At 60.7% G+C, this 12,893-nt stretch overlaps 1 protein-coding gene across 1 annotated transcript in view; it reads right to left on the minus strand.

Moving 5' to 3' along the window:
• MYO15A (myosin XVA) overlaps positions 1-12,893 on the minus strand; it is a 50,278-nt gene that overhangs the window by 20,284 nt on the left and 17,101 nt on the right. Inside the window, exons 18-41 of the mRNA XM_032431844.1 lie at positions 12,392-12,469; positions 11,438-11,586; positions 11,276-11,321; positions 10,963-11,087; positions 10,551-10,668; positions 10,127-10,302; positions 9,596-9,678; positions 8,847-8,902; positions 8,669-8,750; positions 8,453-8,583; positions 7,868-7,963; positions 6,599-6,834; positions 4,916-5,097; positions 4,517-4,589; positions 4,137-4,328; positions 3,670-3,830; positions 3,466-3,560; positions 2,776-2,902; positions 2,494-2,561; positions 2,342-2,419; positions 2,023-2,203; positions 1,772-1,904; positions 1,334-1,439; positions 1,117-1,189 (exon numbers count right to left, since the gene is read on the minus strand). Coding sequence (XP_032287735.1) covers positions 1,117-1,189; positions 1,334-1,439; positions 1,772-1,904; positions 2,023-2,203; positions 2,342-2,419; positions 2,494-2,561; positions 2,776-2,902; positions 3,466-3,560; positions 3,670-3,830; positions 4,137-4,328; positions 4,517-4,589; positions 4,916-5,097; positions 6,599-6,834; positions 7,868-7,963; positions 8,453-8,583; positions 8,669-8,750; positions 8,847-8,902; positions 9,596-9,678; positions 10,127-10,302; positions 10,551-10,668; positions 10,963-11,087; positions 11,276-11,321; positions 11,438-11,586; positions 12,392-12,469 — 2,845 coding nt within the window. The remainder of the gene's footprint in view (positions 1-1,116; positions 1,190-1,333; positions 1,440-1,771; positions 1,905-2,022; positions 2,204-2,341; positions 2,420-2,493; positions 2,562-2,775; positions 2,903-3,465; positions 3,561-3,669; positions 3,831-4,136; positions 4,329-4,516; positions 4,590-4,915; positions 5,098-6,598; positions 6,835-7,867; positions 7,964-8,452; positions 8,584-8,668; positions 8,751-8,846; positions 8,903-9,595; positions 9,679-10,126; positions 10,303-10,550; positions 10,669-10,962; positions 11,088-11,275; positions 11,322-11,437; positions 11,587-12,391; positions 12,470-12,893) is intronic.

Raw genomic sequence — 12,893 nt, forward strand, 5'->3', positions numbered from 1 at the left:
AAGGGGATCGGGGGTGACCTCTTGTCGGGGAAGGGGCTGGGGCTAAGTGGTTTCCCACACCCCTGGCTGTAGACACACCAATCATGAGGCCACACGCACCATCATACAGCTCCACCCTGGCTCCATCCTTCATTTGACACATGTATAGATCACCTGGTATATGCAGCAGGTCTGTGCTACGGGCTGGGGGTGACCGGTACGGACAAAGCGCCTGCCCTTGTGTCGAGTCTTGTGGTAAGTGTAGATAGAACAGACAAGGCATGATAAAGCTCTCAGTTCTAGGAGCTGGGATGGAAATAAATCTGGGCTACTTAGTAAAGAGTCTAGGGGCTGGCCTGTGAGGGTCCTTCGGTCTCCGTGATCTGGCATACCTCTCTGAGATGACACTGAACCAAGACCTGAATGATACAAGGGCCAGGCATGCAAAGATCTTCTGGGGAAGAGCATTCTACCTACAGCAAGTGCAAAGGCCCTGGGGTAGGAGTGGGCTTGCCGTGTTCCAGGAACAGAGTGTGCCAAAGGGAGAGTGGGAGGGGATGAGGTTGGGGAGGTGGGCAGATGGTGCAGGGTTTCACAGACCATAGTGAGAAGTCTGGAGTTCATCCTAGGAGTCATGGGAGAGCTTTTGGCAGGGACATGAGGTGAGCTGATTTATGTATGTATGTATGTATGTATGTATGTATTTATTTTTTTGATTTATGTGTTTAAAGATTCACCGTGGTTGCCATGAGGCAGAGAACATAGAGATTAGGATTCCAACTGTGAGGCTAGGAGGTTTGGGTTTAGATCCCTGGTCTGACACTTTTGAACTGTGTGGTCTTGGGCAAGTCACTTCACCTCTCTGTGTCTGTTTTCTCATCTGTAAAGTATAGACAAAAACAGTACTTCCTTGAAGGATTTTAGTGAGGATTTAGTGAGGCCAGAGTGGGTCTGGCCTGAAATCAGTGTTATTTAAGTGCCGATATACTTACACAAATGTGCACACAGTAGGTCCACGGGGGCTCAGGGACACAGACACACACACATGCCACGGACACGTAGACCAGGACTCCCCTGTGCGCACACAGGCTCACTCATACACCTGGACCCTCGTGTCCCTCCCTCCTGGCCTCTCACCTGGTGTAGGTCCCATGGATGGCCTTGGGGTGCTGGTCACTGGCTTGACCAAGGCCACGGCCTCTCTGGGCACCTGTCCCCACCACAAAGAGAGTGCTCAGGGGGCAAGACGGGGCACCCAGGAAGGGGGCAGTGGCAGGGGCAGCAGGTTTCTGAATTTCTAACGCCCCGCTTTGTCTTCTATCCTGTTGGGGCCCAGCCCGGAAGTGCCCCCCACCTGGCTGCCAGATGCTGCCGCTGGGTGGCTCATCTGCCCCTTGAGGATCATCAGCGCCTCCTCGTGGGGGTCTGGCCGCTTCACAAACACCTTTCCGCCATCCTTCCTGCTGGGATCGGACAAGAGTTTCTTCTTCCCAGCCACAAACTCCTGTAATAGGGAACTTCTTCCTCCACCCCCCACCCCCACCGTTACACGTGAGCACCCAGAGAGGATCAGAGACTGGCTTGAGGTCACACAGCACAACCTAGAGAGCAGCAGTCTAGGCCCTCCTCTGGCTGAAGGGCTCGTCTGGACCATCTGCATGAGCAAACTCACTCCCTGAAGGGGGCTGGGCAGCGGGCTGCCCCCCGGGTGAACGGCCACCCGGCTGACGGCCACGCGGTGAGGAGGCCACTCTTCCCGAGGCCCGGAGGGCGGGGACGGGGCAGAGCTGACCTGAGGGCCTCGGGCCGGCCTCCCCGCAGCGGCTGCTGGTACTGCTTGACGATGTTCTTGATCTGTTGTGTGGGCTGTGGGAAGTGCTCCGAGTTGAGCGTTGAATACCGGACCAGATCCGGGCAGGGAGAAGCTGTGGGCGAGGGGTGCGGGGTGCGGGTGGGGGACAGGGTAAGGCCACAGGGACATAGCTACAGTCCCAGTCCTGTCCTGGGAACCACCTGCCACCCCCGCTGGCATAGGACACTCACTGGTTTCCGGACAAAGCCGGTCCTGAGCTAGAATGGGGGCGGCCACGGGCTTGGTGGGGGGTCTCGGGGCCTTGGCCAGAGGGGCTGGGGCCAAAGGCTTTGGAGTGGAGCGCGGGAGTACAGGCTTGGCTGGGGGTCCAGTGCCCACAAACTTCGGCCGTGGCTCTGGCGCTAGGGGTTTCTGCAGAGAACAGGGCGTAGGCTGCGCTTTCCGGTGCGCACACCGGCCTGTCCTCAGGGACCCCATGTTTGCCCACAATAGGCTGCGGGCCTACTGCCCCAGAGCAGCACAGAGCTCACCTGGGCAGGCCAGGCTCACCTCCGGGGGCAAGGGCCTTGGGGTGGGACTCAGAGGCTGTTGCTGGAGCGCCATGGCCTGCAGGGTCATCTCCCGGGCCTGGGGAGAGGTGGTGGTGGTGACCGGGCAGGCCCCGTGCTCAGGGCACCTCCCGCAGCCCAGCCGGCACTCACCAGGAGGACGGCCTGTTTGTGGATGAAGGCTTGCTGCAGAGCCAGCGTGGAGGCATCCAGGCCTGGGACTGGGGGGTGGGGGTGGGGGCGGGGGGAGGCAAGTCAGAGGGCGTGGATCTCAAGGGGTGGGAGATGGCGGCAAGTGGGAATTCCCTAGCTAACCCCCGCCCTGCTGCTGTCTCACCCCCACCAGGCGGCCCATGGCTGCCTCCATCCTAGCAGGTGAAGGAGCCCCCCTTCACCTCGCCCAACCCTGGAACCACCCTGGGGGCAGGCACTGACTTGGCTTTGGCTTTGGCTTTGGCTCTGGGGGTCTCCTGGGGGGGTCTTCAGGGCTGCTTCTGCCGCTGCCACCAGGCTGGCCTCCCCCTTTCATGCGGTAGGCAATGGCCGTTGGCTTCTCCAGGTCCTGGGGGCAGCAGGTGGCTCAAGTGTCTGCCTCTCACCGCCATACTCCCGAGGTTCCATGGCAACGGGCACCTGACACCGGCCACCTCCTCTGTCCCCGGGGCCTCCCGCCAGCCTAGTGTCTGCTCCATGCCCAGCCTCCGCTCATGCGGCCTCATGGTCAGTATTCCCACAGCCCTGCAAGCTCCGCAAACCCATCCCCCCTCCCACAGGAGAGTAAACAGATTCAAAGAGGCGCTGTGTCCTCTCAGGGCCCACATCATGCCACGGAGGGGCTCCTGGGAGTTCCCGGAATGAGCAAGGGTGCCTGAGGGGGCTGGCTCCCACCGGAGGGGGAGGGGGGGCCCTGGACCTTTAGCTGTGGGTCCTTCTGGGGTCAGCCAGGAGCATCTCTAGCCATGAGGACATCCTCATCCTTTGCCGGGCCCCCAGCAGAGACCCAGACGAGACATGCCCCCCCCCACCGACCCTGGCTGTGAGAGGCTCCTGCATCACCCTGTGAGTATGTGACTTGGTGTGCACACGTGGTCCCAGGGGTCTGCAAACACCCGCCCACATCCCTACCGCGTCCCCATAGGACAGCACAGGGTCGAAGAGGCTGTCCAGGTAGCCATCCAGTCCTTTGTGGGGCACAGATGGTTCTCCCAGGCTGTCTGACTCTGTTTGGGGGTTGGGGGACACAAAAGCCAAGCTCTTTTCTCCTGCTGATCACCCCACACAGCCCCCAGGATCCCTCCCTACCAGAGACAGTGGTCACTGCTGGTTGACCTTGGTGGGTCGCTGTCCCTCTCTGGGCCCCAGTCTCCCCATTTGTACCATCCTCGTTGTGGCTGCGGTACCCATCGGAGTCAGCCACTTTGGGCGCATGTCCCTGGGACTGGGGCCTGGTGGGCGTGTCCTCATCTGAGTCCCAGCTGTTCCCAAACAACCTGTAGGGCAGGGGGTTACGGAGCAGCTGACCTCCTGCGAGATCATGGCCCTCCCAGAATCACCCCCCCCACCACCACGTTCTCCTCTGGGCTCTGGAAATGGGTGACTCTCTCCCTTTAAAGGTGGGGCCCTGGGGGGCAGCGGAGCATCTGACTCTTGATCTTGGGGTTGTGAGTACGAGCCCCACGGTGGGTGTAGAGGTTACTTAAAGCTTAGGTTTAGAACTCAGCTCCGAACCAGCAGCTGGGAGAAAAGCCGTGCGCTAGGAGAGGCCATCTGCGTGAAGGGCCGGGGTAGCCACCTACGCTCTGGGGCCTCCCCTGCCGGCCACGGGCCCTTCTGCACCCACGATGAAGTAGGACTTCTGTCTCGGGAAGTCCCTGAGCAGCTCGAGGTCGGACACCAGGTCCAGCACGTAGTCGTGGCCTGCTAGCTCTGCCCACTGGACTCCATTCTTCATGGCCACTGTCCAGCCCCGCCAGCCATCTGCCAGGCCCCTGGTGACAGCACATGGAGGAGCAGAAATGAGAGATGGAGCCAACAGGTACTGCCCGGAGAAACCGTGGAACATGAGCCAGACCCCAAGCCAGAGTGGACCCCATGGTGGGTGCGGGGGGCTGGTCTCCCGCCCCTCCCCCTCCCTCCTTCCCAAGGGTGTGCTGGGTGGGGCCTGCCAGGAGCCAACCTGTGCCTCAGAATGTCTCCGGCCACCTCTTCCCCCGTACTCCAGGAATGCACCGGGCAGGAGAACTGGTCGCCTGGGACAGTAGCAGGTGCTGGGCTCAGCCAGGATGCATCTGCGGCCCTAGTCCTGCTACTTCCCTGCCTGCACCGCGTTCTCAGGCTCCGCCACTCTTGTCCTGGACCCTGGATCTGCACCCTCCCTGCCCCAGCTCCCTTCCCCCATTCCAGGTCCAGCCCCCACCCCCACATGCTGACCTCTTTCCTGAGCCACACCCAGAGGGCCCCTCCCCAGCTTCTCCTGACCCCCGGGGCATACTGGGGCCTGCCGACTCCAGCTGCCCCTCCGTGAGGGACAGAGGGAGGAGGGAAGGCAGCACGCGGTGGAGAGAGGACAGCTCACCATTGAAGCAGCCCACATCCAGCGCCATGCTGGCCTTCTCCTGGGTTGCTCTCCACTCGAGCTGGGTCGGGGGGAAGGTGCGGGCAGCCCCGGAGCCCTGCTGTTGGGCCCGGCCCATGGCCTGCATGAGACGGTGCTGACAGACAGCCTGGAAGCCATTCTGCCCGTAATCAGACACAAACCTGATGGGCGGGAGTTGGAGCCAGGATGAAGAGGGATCTGTGGCTAGCCCTCGATAGAGGGGGATTCTAAGTCTAGTCTGAGGGAGGCCCAGGCTAGCCCAGAGCTCTAAGGTCAAGCTGAGAAGGCCCTAGCTCTGAGGCTAGCTCGGGAGGGTCCCAGGCTATAGTCCAGAGCTCTGGGATGATACTGAAGGGGTCCCGGGAGAGCCCAGAGGTCCGGGACTAGGCTGAAAGGGCCTCAGGTGAGCCCCAGAGTTCTGAGGCTAGACTAAAAAAAGAGCTCAGGCTATCCCAGAGTCCCAGGACTAAGCTGAAAGGGTCCCAGGCTAGCGAGAAGTATCTCAAGCCACCACAGAGGTCCAAGGAGAAGCCAAAGAGGTTCCAGGAAGGCCCACCAAAGCTTGTTGGAGCAAAATGTCATTGACAAGGTAGGGGCTGCAGCAGGGTATGGGCAAGAACTTGGACTCTGGAAGACTCTGCTTTCCATCCCTTCACCAAGCCTCCCAGGGGGTCATCTGCCCCCTCTGAGCCTGCCTCCACTTTCTCATCTATACAAGAGATGGACATGAGGGTTCAACTTGGCCCAAGTGCAACAAGACTGATGCCCGCCAGGGGCAGGCACTCCACATACCGGGCTCCCTGGCTCACTCCCTGCTGCTGGAGCAACAGTGGAGCAGGCCCGTGGTGGCCAGTGGCCGCAAGAGGGAACCCAGAGCTGTCCCCACAGGAAGCCCCAGACAGGAAGGCAGTGGTCCTAACCTGCTGCCCCAGATTCACAAGACTGACCCACTGAGCTGCCCACCTACTGCACAGGGCCCAGGTGAAGCTCTGGATACTCTGAGGCTCACAGCCGCCCTGTAAGGTGGGGTCCTGTTGCCGATCCTAATTTACAGGTGAGGAAGGAGACTCAGAGAAGGGCAGTGACTTGCCCCAGGTCACACAGCAGGGAAGTATCAGAGCTGGGCTTTGCACCCGGGGCCTGCCTGAACCCTTTCTTCTGCAGATCACCCTTCTCACCCAGCATGGGGACATCATCATCATTGTCATCATCCATATCATCAAGATGCTGACAAGAGCTAGACTCGCATAGCACTTCCGGCATTTTAAGAGGTTGAGCTGGGATTTGAACCCAGACCCTCTCGCGTCCAGAGTCTATCCTCCTAACCACCTGGCTCTACTCCCATGACGTGAGAGATCAGCGCCTTTTTCCCAAATTCCCCAGACCCCGGTGTGGGCTGTCCTCTGAGCTCTGCAAGTCCTTTACCAAGTTTTTCCTGAGCCCTACCCTCCAGAGTGAAGACCTGCCCCCTTGTTTCTTGCTCTGAGCCCGGTGGAGACGGAGAGACCAGCCCCTGACCAGCCCCAGTGCCCGAGCTTGCAAGCACAGAGACCTCACTCCTGGCCCGACCTCTGACATCCCGCCCGGCGGGGGTGGGGTGGGGTGGTGGCCTCACGCCAGTGTCACCATCCTCAGGCCCTGGCCCTGGCCGGTTCCACTCACTTGAGCAGGTACTTGCTGAGGTGCGAGGAAGGTGCAAAGCCGCTGAGGCAGGTAGCCAGCAAGAGCCAGCCCCGCTCGGCATTGTGGGCACTGGGGTTGCGCCACACCTGGTTGACCAGCTGTGCCAGGATCTCATCCCGCAGTCCGGGCGCCGCCAGCCCCTTCTGCACGATGTAGTTCCCGAAGACGTTTTCCTGGGCGCCGTACAGGTGGGGGTCGCCCATGAAACGCAGGATCTGGGCCACAGACAGACTCTCCTGGGCCTCTTGGAAGGTGGTTCCTGCCAGGGTCCCACCACCCCCAACATGCACCCCTCTCACGTCCCTCCCACGTGTCCCAGGAAAGGTCATATAACAGCCCCCCAGGTTACAATAAAACTGCCATACCCTGTCCCAAATGACCAGGTGGGTTGTGCCAACTATGAGAAAAGTCAAGATCCAAAGCGCATACTGACTTTTCTCTCCTGCTCACGAAGCTTCCACGAGCGCTCCCCATACAGCCCCAGCCCCTCCCTGCATCCCTGGCCTCGAGCCAGCCCCTCACCTCCTGCTCCATCCAGGCCCCAGAGAGTGCTTTTTAACATTCATGTCTGACCACACCCCTCCCTCGGAAGCACCTTCCTTGGCTCCCCAGGGCCCGTGGAATGAAATCCAAGTTCTGGATCTGGCAGACAGGGCCTTGGGACCCCCTCTTGCTTCTGTCCTTCCGACTTTCATCAATTGATGTGTTCTGACTCCATCAACTTTTTCTTCTCTCTGTGCCTTTTCCATCTGTCTTGGTTAGCAGATTCTGACTCCTTCCAGTCTAGCTCAAATGTCCACCCCCCACCCTCCCACCAGGAAGCCCTCTCTGATTCTGTCCAGAGCTGGATTAGGGGTCCAGTTAGACTTCCTGGCCTCCGTGCCTAACCTCTGTCCACACTAGTCGTCACTGGTCAGGTCTGCTCTGCCTCCCCCTTCGGACTAGGAAGTCCTCGAGCAGAGGACCTGGATCTATTCTTGGTGTCGCTGGGAAGCTCCACAGAGGCTCTGGGGCAGCCTCTTTGCCAGGAAGACGGCTGGGAGAAGAAAGGCTTCCAATCCTCAAAGTGGGATTAGCCCTAGCCCAGAGAGGGGCCCAGATTCCATCCCCCCACCCCCACCCTCCCCAGAAGTCTTTCCTCCAAAGAGGAGGGCTGGGCTAAATGGCCTGGGCTAGTGGACGACCCAGGAGGGCAAGACAAGGAGCCTCACGGCCTAAGACTTCCAAGGTGGCCTGGCGGACCCTTACCAACTTGAAGACGCTCACAGCTTCCGCATGGCACTCTGCCGGCAGCTGCATGAGGGGTGTCCTCAGGGGCACGGTCAGCATCCCCAAGGCAGGTTCCTGCGGGCACAGGGCAGGGGCGTGGGGCCAGAGCCGGGGCTCGTGGGCACATCTGGATCCACTGCTCTGTGCCAGGAAGGGGCAGAGCCAGAGAGGTAAGGGCTCCTCTCCCCAGTGGCTGGATGGGGATACTGAGGCCTGAAGGGGGGCAGACACTGGCCGTCAGCAGGCTGGGGGTGGAGACCATCTGAGCCCCCTGGAGAGCCCAGAATGAGAGCCGGGATGATGTCCTGTGGCTCGACCGGTTGGTAAATTTCTGAAATAGTTCCAACTGGTGGGCAAACGGCCGCTTCCTAAGCCCCTGAGGGCCCCCCACTTCCGTCCAGCCCTCCCCTGGAGTCCCCAGGCTCCTCATGATCCAGCACCTCAGGGGCTCATACCCCACAGCACAGGGCACGGCCAGGAGCCTGGCCCAGGCTGACAGCAGTATCAGTTCTCATCGGTCAGTGCCCACTGGCCAGGGCCGCGTGGGTCCACGCCAGCCTTTACCTTAAAGTGGCATCGGACAAACTTGGCCATGGGGTAGTTGTTGATGTCCAGGGGCAGTGTGACACGGGGCTCGGCCTGGAGCCGGGGGGTCCGCACAGGGGCCACCCGGGGCACCCGGGCCGGTCTGAGGCCTGTGGGGAGGCGGGAGGGCATGAGGGCCAGACTCCCACTCCTGCCCGCGCCCCACCCCCACCACAGCGTCCAGCACTCACGGACCTGCCACAGCTTGCAAGAGTCCCGCCAGCTCAGCGGGTACCTCCAGGTGCCCCACGGCCACTACCTCCCGCTTGCTCAGCTCCTGGAGGGACAGCGCTGAGTGAGGGGCAGGCCTGCCACAAGTCCCGTCTGCCAGCCTCCCTTCTTGCCCCTGCTGCTGCCCAGCACCTGCACCCACCTCCAGCTCCCGGAGCCGCGCCTCCTCTGCCCGGAGCCTCCGCTCTGCCCTCAGTTGCAGGAGAGCAGATGGTCAAGGCGGGGGAATGGTGGGCAGAGGTGACGGCAGGCCCCAGGCCGGGGGGTGGGGGGAGACAGCTCGAGCCAGCTCGCACAAGGCCTCCCAGGCGGCAGAGAGGAGGCAAAGGTATGGCCAGATAAACAGGAAGGGCAGGGAGAAAGATCGAGAAAGACACAGAGGCACGAGGCAGAGGGAGTAATACTTCGGGGAAAGGGAAATACAGGGGGATTTCTGGGCAGTGTGACGGAGTCCCCTCCTCTATGGCTCCACAAAGCCTTCAGTAGAAGCCAGGGGGTTCTTCAAGGCTTTGGGGACTACATTTGTCTTTCTGGTGGTTGGTTTATATGACAACAGGCCAAGATGGGCATTAAGGTAAGAGCAAAACCATAGATCTAGTGCTACTCAGGTCGACAAATTCCATCATACCCGACTACCAAAGGCCCCGCCGTGAACCCAGCACAGGCCAAATCCTTCACATGCAACCTCTCGCAGAATCCCCTCCACAACCCCAGGGGGTAGGCGGGGAAAGTGAGGATAGGGAAGGCCAAGGTCACAGCTAGCGAGTGGCAGAGTGGGGACTGGAACCCAAGACGGTGTGAGGCCAAGAGGCCCCTCCTGGATGCTAAGTGCCTCCCCCCTCCCCCTGCCGCCTGGCTCCCAGGAGCAGGGCGAGGGGTAGGCCTGCACCTTGAGGTAATGCCGGTGGTTCATGTACGTGTGCACCAGGGACCGGAACTTCACCAGATTTCTCCTCATCTGCTGATACCGCTGCCTGAGGGTGGGGTGGAAAGAAGTGTCTGGGGGGCGGGTGGGGAGGGCAGGGGTTGGGATCACAGGGTGGCCAAGGTGCAGAGATGCCCACGCCAGCCTGGCCTGGGTATCAGCGCCCAGGGTTCACTGTGGGAGCCCTGTGGAGCTCAGAGAGGCGCAGTGACTTGGCCAAGGCCACACAGCAAATTAAGTGGCAGGGCCTGGAGCACGTGCATCCCATCGGGTTGTCGTCCCAGGGCTCCTAGGATGCCGGCTGGGGCCCCTCTTGGCTGGAAAGATCACAAGGGCCAGGGGCTTAGGTGGGAAGATCATCCAAACGCAGAGACAGAGAGAGTCCGAACATCCTTCCCGCAGAGGCCCCACTCTCAGCTTGCACGCCTCCGGGATGGAGAGCTTAGTACCCCAGCTCAGGCCTGGCCTGCGAGTCCTGCCCCACGTGGGCCCCGCACCTGGCCAGGTAGCCCCGGGCCTGGCTCTGCAGCAGGATGATCTTGCGGCGCAGCGAGCGGAACCGCCGTCGGATGAGGAAGCCTCGGAAGCAGCGCTGAAGCGTGAGGGCTGCCAGGTGCAGGACGCGCTCTCGCATGCTCTCCAGCAGCTGGTGCAGGTGCTCCTTGAGGAACAGCTGAGGAGGGGAGGTGGGCGGTGAGGCATGGACGGGCTGAGCGCCCAGAGGTGGGAGGAGCAGCGACGGGGAACTAGGCAGTGGGAGCGGCCCGAGCAAAGGGCCGGAGACAGGACTAGCCTCCCACTGGCCAAGCTCCACTGCACTGCCTCTGGGCTGGTAGTCTTTAGTCGGGGCATTGCCCTGGCTCGAGTTCTGAAGCCCCTGAACTTGAGGCTTCCAGGGGCCGCATGTGGGCTGGGACTCACCTTGCTGACACCGACGCGGTACATATTTGGCATGACCATGCACAGGCGGCTCAGCAGCGACACGCACATGTCCCCACTGGCTGGCAGATCGTGTTTGAGGGGCACTAGACAGCGGTACCTGTGGTTTCAGTTGAATAAGACACTTTACTGCCATCTGCTGGAAACTTGTCATAACAGCTTAAAGTTACTGTATGGAATCTCTACACACACACACACACAATAAAAGTACGAAAAAATGCGGAACAAAAAATATATCTGCTCTGTGACAGCCAGCACGTAATGATCTTGTGTAGTACACAACCTGAGCAACTGTGCATGGCAAGCTCTGTCCTGCCTGGGTTCTGTATTCCTGGGGCCATGGGGGAGCTGGGTAAGGATCTGTGGAGCTCAGGAACCACGCTGACTGCAGTACCTGTCGATGAACACCTGGAAGGGCAGGCGCACTGGAAAGCCCTCCTTGCGGATTCGCACAGTCTCCAGCACCCCCGAATAGCGTAACTGCGCCATTACCACATCTGGCTCAAAGAGGCCTGGCTCCTGTAAGGAGGGCCCAGATAGGGAGTTTGCACACTGGCCCACCCATGTGCCACGGGCACTAGCAATGACAAACAGTCCCCACAGTGGGCTGGGCAGATGGAGGCCCAGAGAGGCACAGCCACTTGCCCCAGGTCACACAGCACGGGGGAGAGGATTTGACTCTCCCAGGGACCTCAGCCATCACATACCTTCTTGTGGTTGGGCTTCAGGCAACGTACGAACAAGGGGTTACACCTGCACAGGGGCGGGAGGAGGGCGGTGTGAGGCCCCAGAGAAGGGAAGTGCTTACCCCTGCAGGTTGTGGGGTGGGTCAGAGGTGAGGCTGGGTGCCCACCCACCTGCGTGCTCACCTCTCCATCTTTTCCACCAGATCCAGGAGTGACTGTTGGAACTTAGCGGCCACTGTATGTGCCTTGTGGAGCCGAGTGATGGAGCTGTTCTTGCCCAGGCGCTGAGGGGCAGCCTGTGGGGTGTGGCTGGAGAAGAGGTGTGCCACCACCTGAGGCCGGGGCAGTGGTCGAGGCGCCAAAAGACAGGAAGACACAGTGGGGTAGGGGGCCGAGAGACAGAAACGAGGAAACAGAGGTTGGTGGGCGGGGGTGGGGGTGGGTGGGGACAAAAGGCATTAAAAACAAAAAGAGTCAAATCTCCAAACCAGAAGGATAAGAAAACTACCTCCCTGGGCCCCAGCCCTCTCTCTGCAAGGCCGCTGTCCTCTTGGATTAAACACCTCTCAAGTCAGGGTGCACAGCACCTTCCAAGGGACCCGTCTCATGGTCGGGCTGACTTTTTTTCTTCAGTCTGACTGTGCACCTGGCCCCAAGGTGGCCTCCTGCACACATGGTCATGAACTCTGGCAATGACCTCAGGAGGGTGCCCATTTGACAGAGAAGAAGGCGGAGGCCCAGAGAATGGGGTGAGTGACTGAGAACAACAGGGCTATTTGGGAGAACTGCTCAGTGAAGGGATAGGGCTGGGCATGGCTGGGTGGGCAAGGCACGGCTGGGTGGGCAGGGCCAGGATGGGCCAGGGGACAGGCAGGGCGATCCAATGGGGCTGGCCAGGGGCACGACCCTTCAAGGGGCAGGACCAGAAATGGGAGAAAGTACAGAGCAAGGCAAGACTCTGGGTTAGGGTTGAGATCAGGGTCTGAGCCTGGCTGGAGCTAGGGTGCACCAGAGGCAGGACCAGCACCTGGGTACCTAGGGGACCTCCCCATTTCCTGGACTGTGAGAGGGGCCTGATGGTGGTCTGGGTGCTCGGGGAGGGGGGGTGCAGAGTAGCAGGAGACGAGGCTTGCTTACCCGTGTCCGGCTCCGCACAAAGAGATCCAGCACATCCTGGCGCACCTGGTCATGGTTCTTGTCTAGGAACTTGTGCACCTGCAAAGGGGCAACAAGGGGGCAGCTTGGGTTGGAGCCCACGCAGCCTGGGGGACAGGGCAGGGGGATAACATGCCCCAGTGTGCATCAGCCTGTCTGCTCCCTTCCTACCTCCCTTCCTCCCTATAGCGGGTCAGGGGCTCCCAGCCCCTGGGGGACCCTGGCCCTGCCCCTACAGGCCTCTATCTCCCTATCTGTCCTAGGAGGTACTGGACCCTTCTCCCTGCTGTGGTCCCCTCCCCTTCTGCCCCCACTACCCTTCCCATCCTCTGGGGAGGGGGGCACATAACCAGTCTGGGTCTTGGCCCCCATCCTCAGTGGAGGACACTGTCCTGTGTCTGTCCTACAGATGAGGAAAACAAGGCCTAAGTGGAGACAGAAGCTTGGAATCCTGGCCTGAGACACCTCCAGGGCAGGAATGTGT

The sequence above is a fragment of the Phoca vitulina genome, unplaced genomic scaffold (genome assembly GCF_004348235.1).
Source record: "Phoca vitulina isolate PV1807 unplaced genomic scaffold, GSC_HSeal_1.0 scaffold47, whole genome shotgun sequence".
NCBI lineage: Eukaryota > Metazoa > Chordata > Mammalia > Carnivora > Phocidae > Phoca > Phoca vitulina.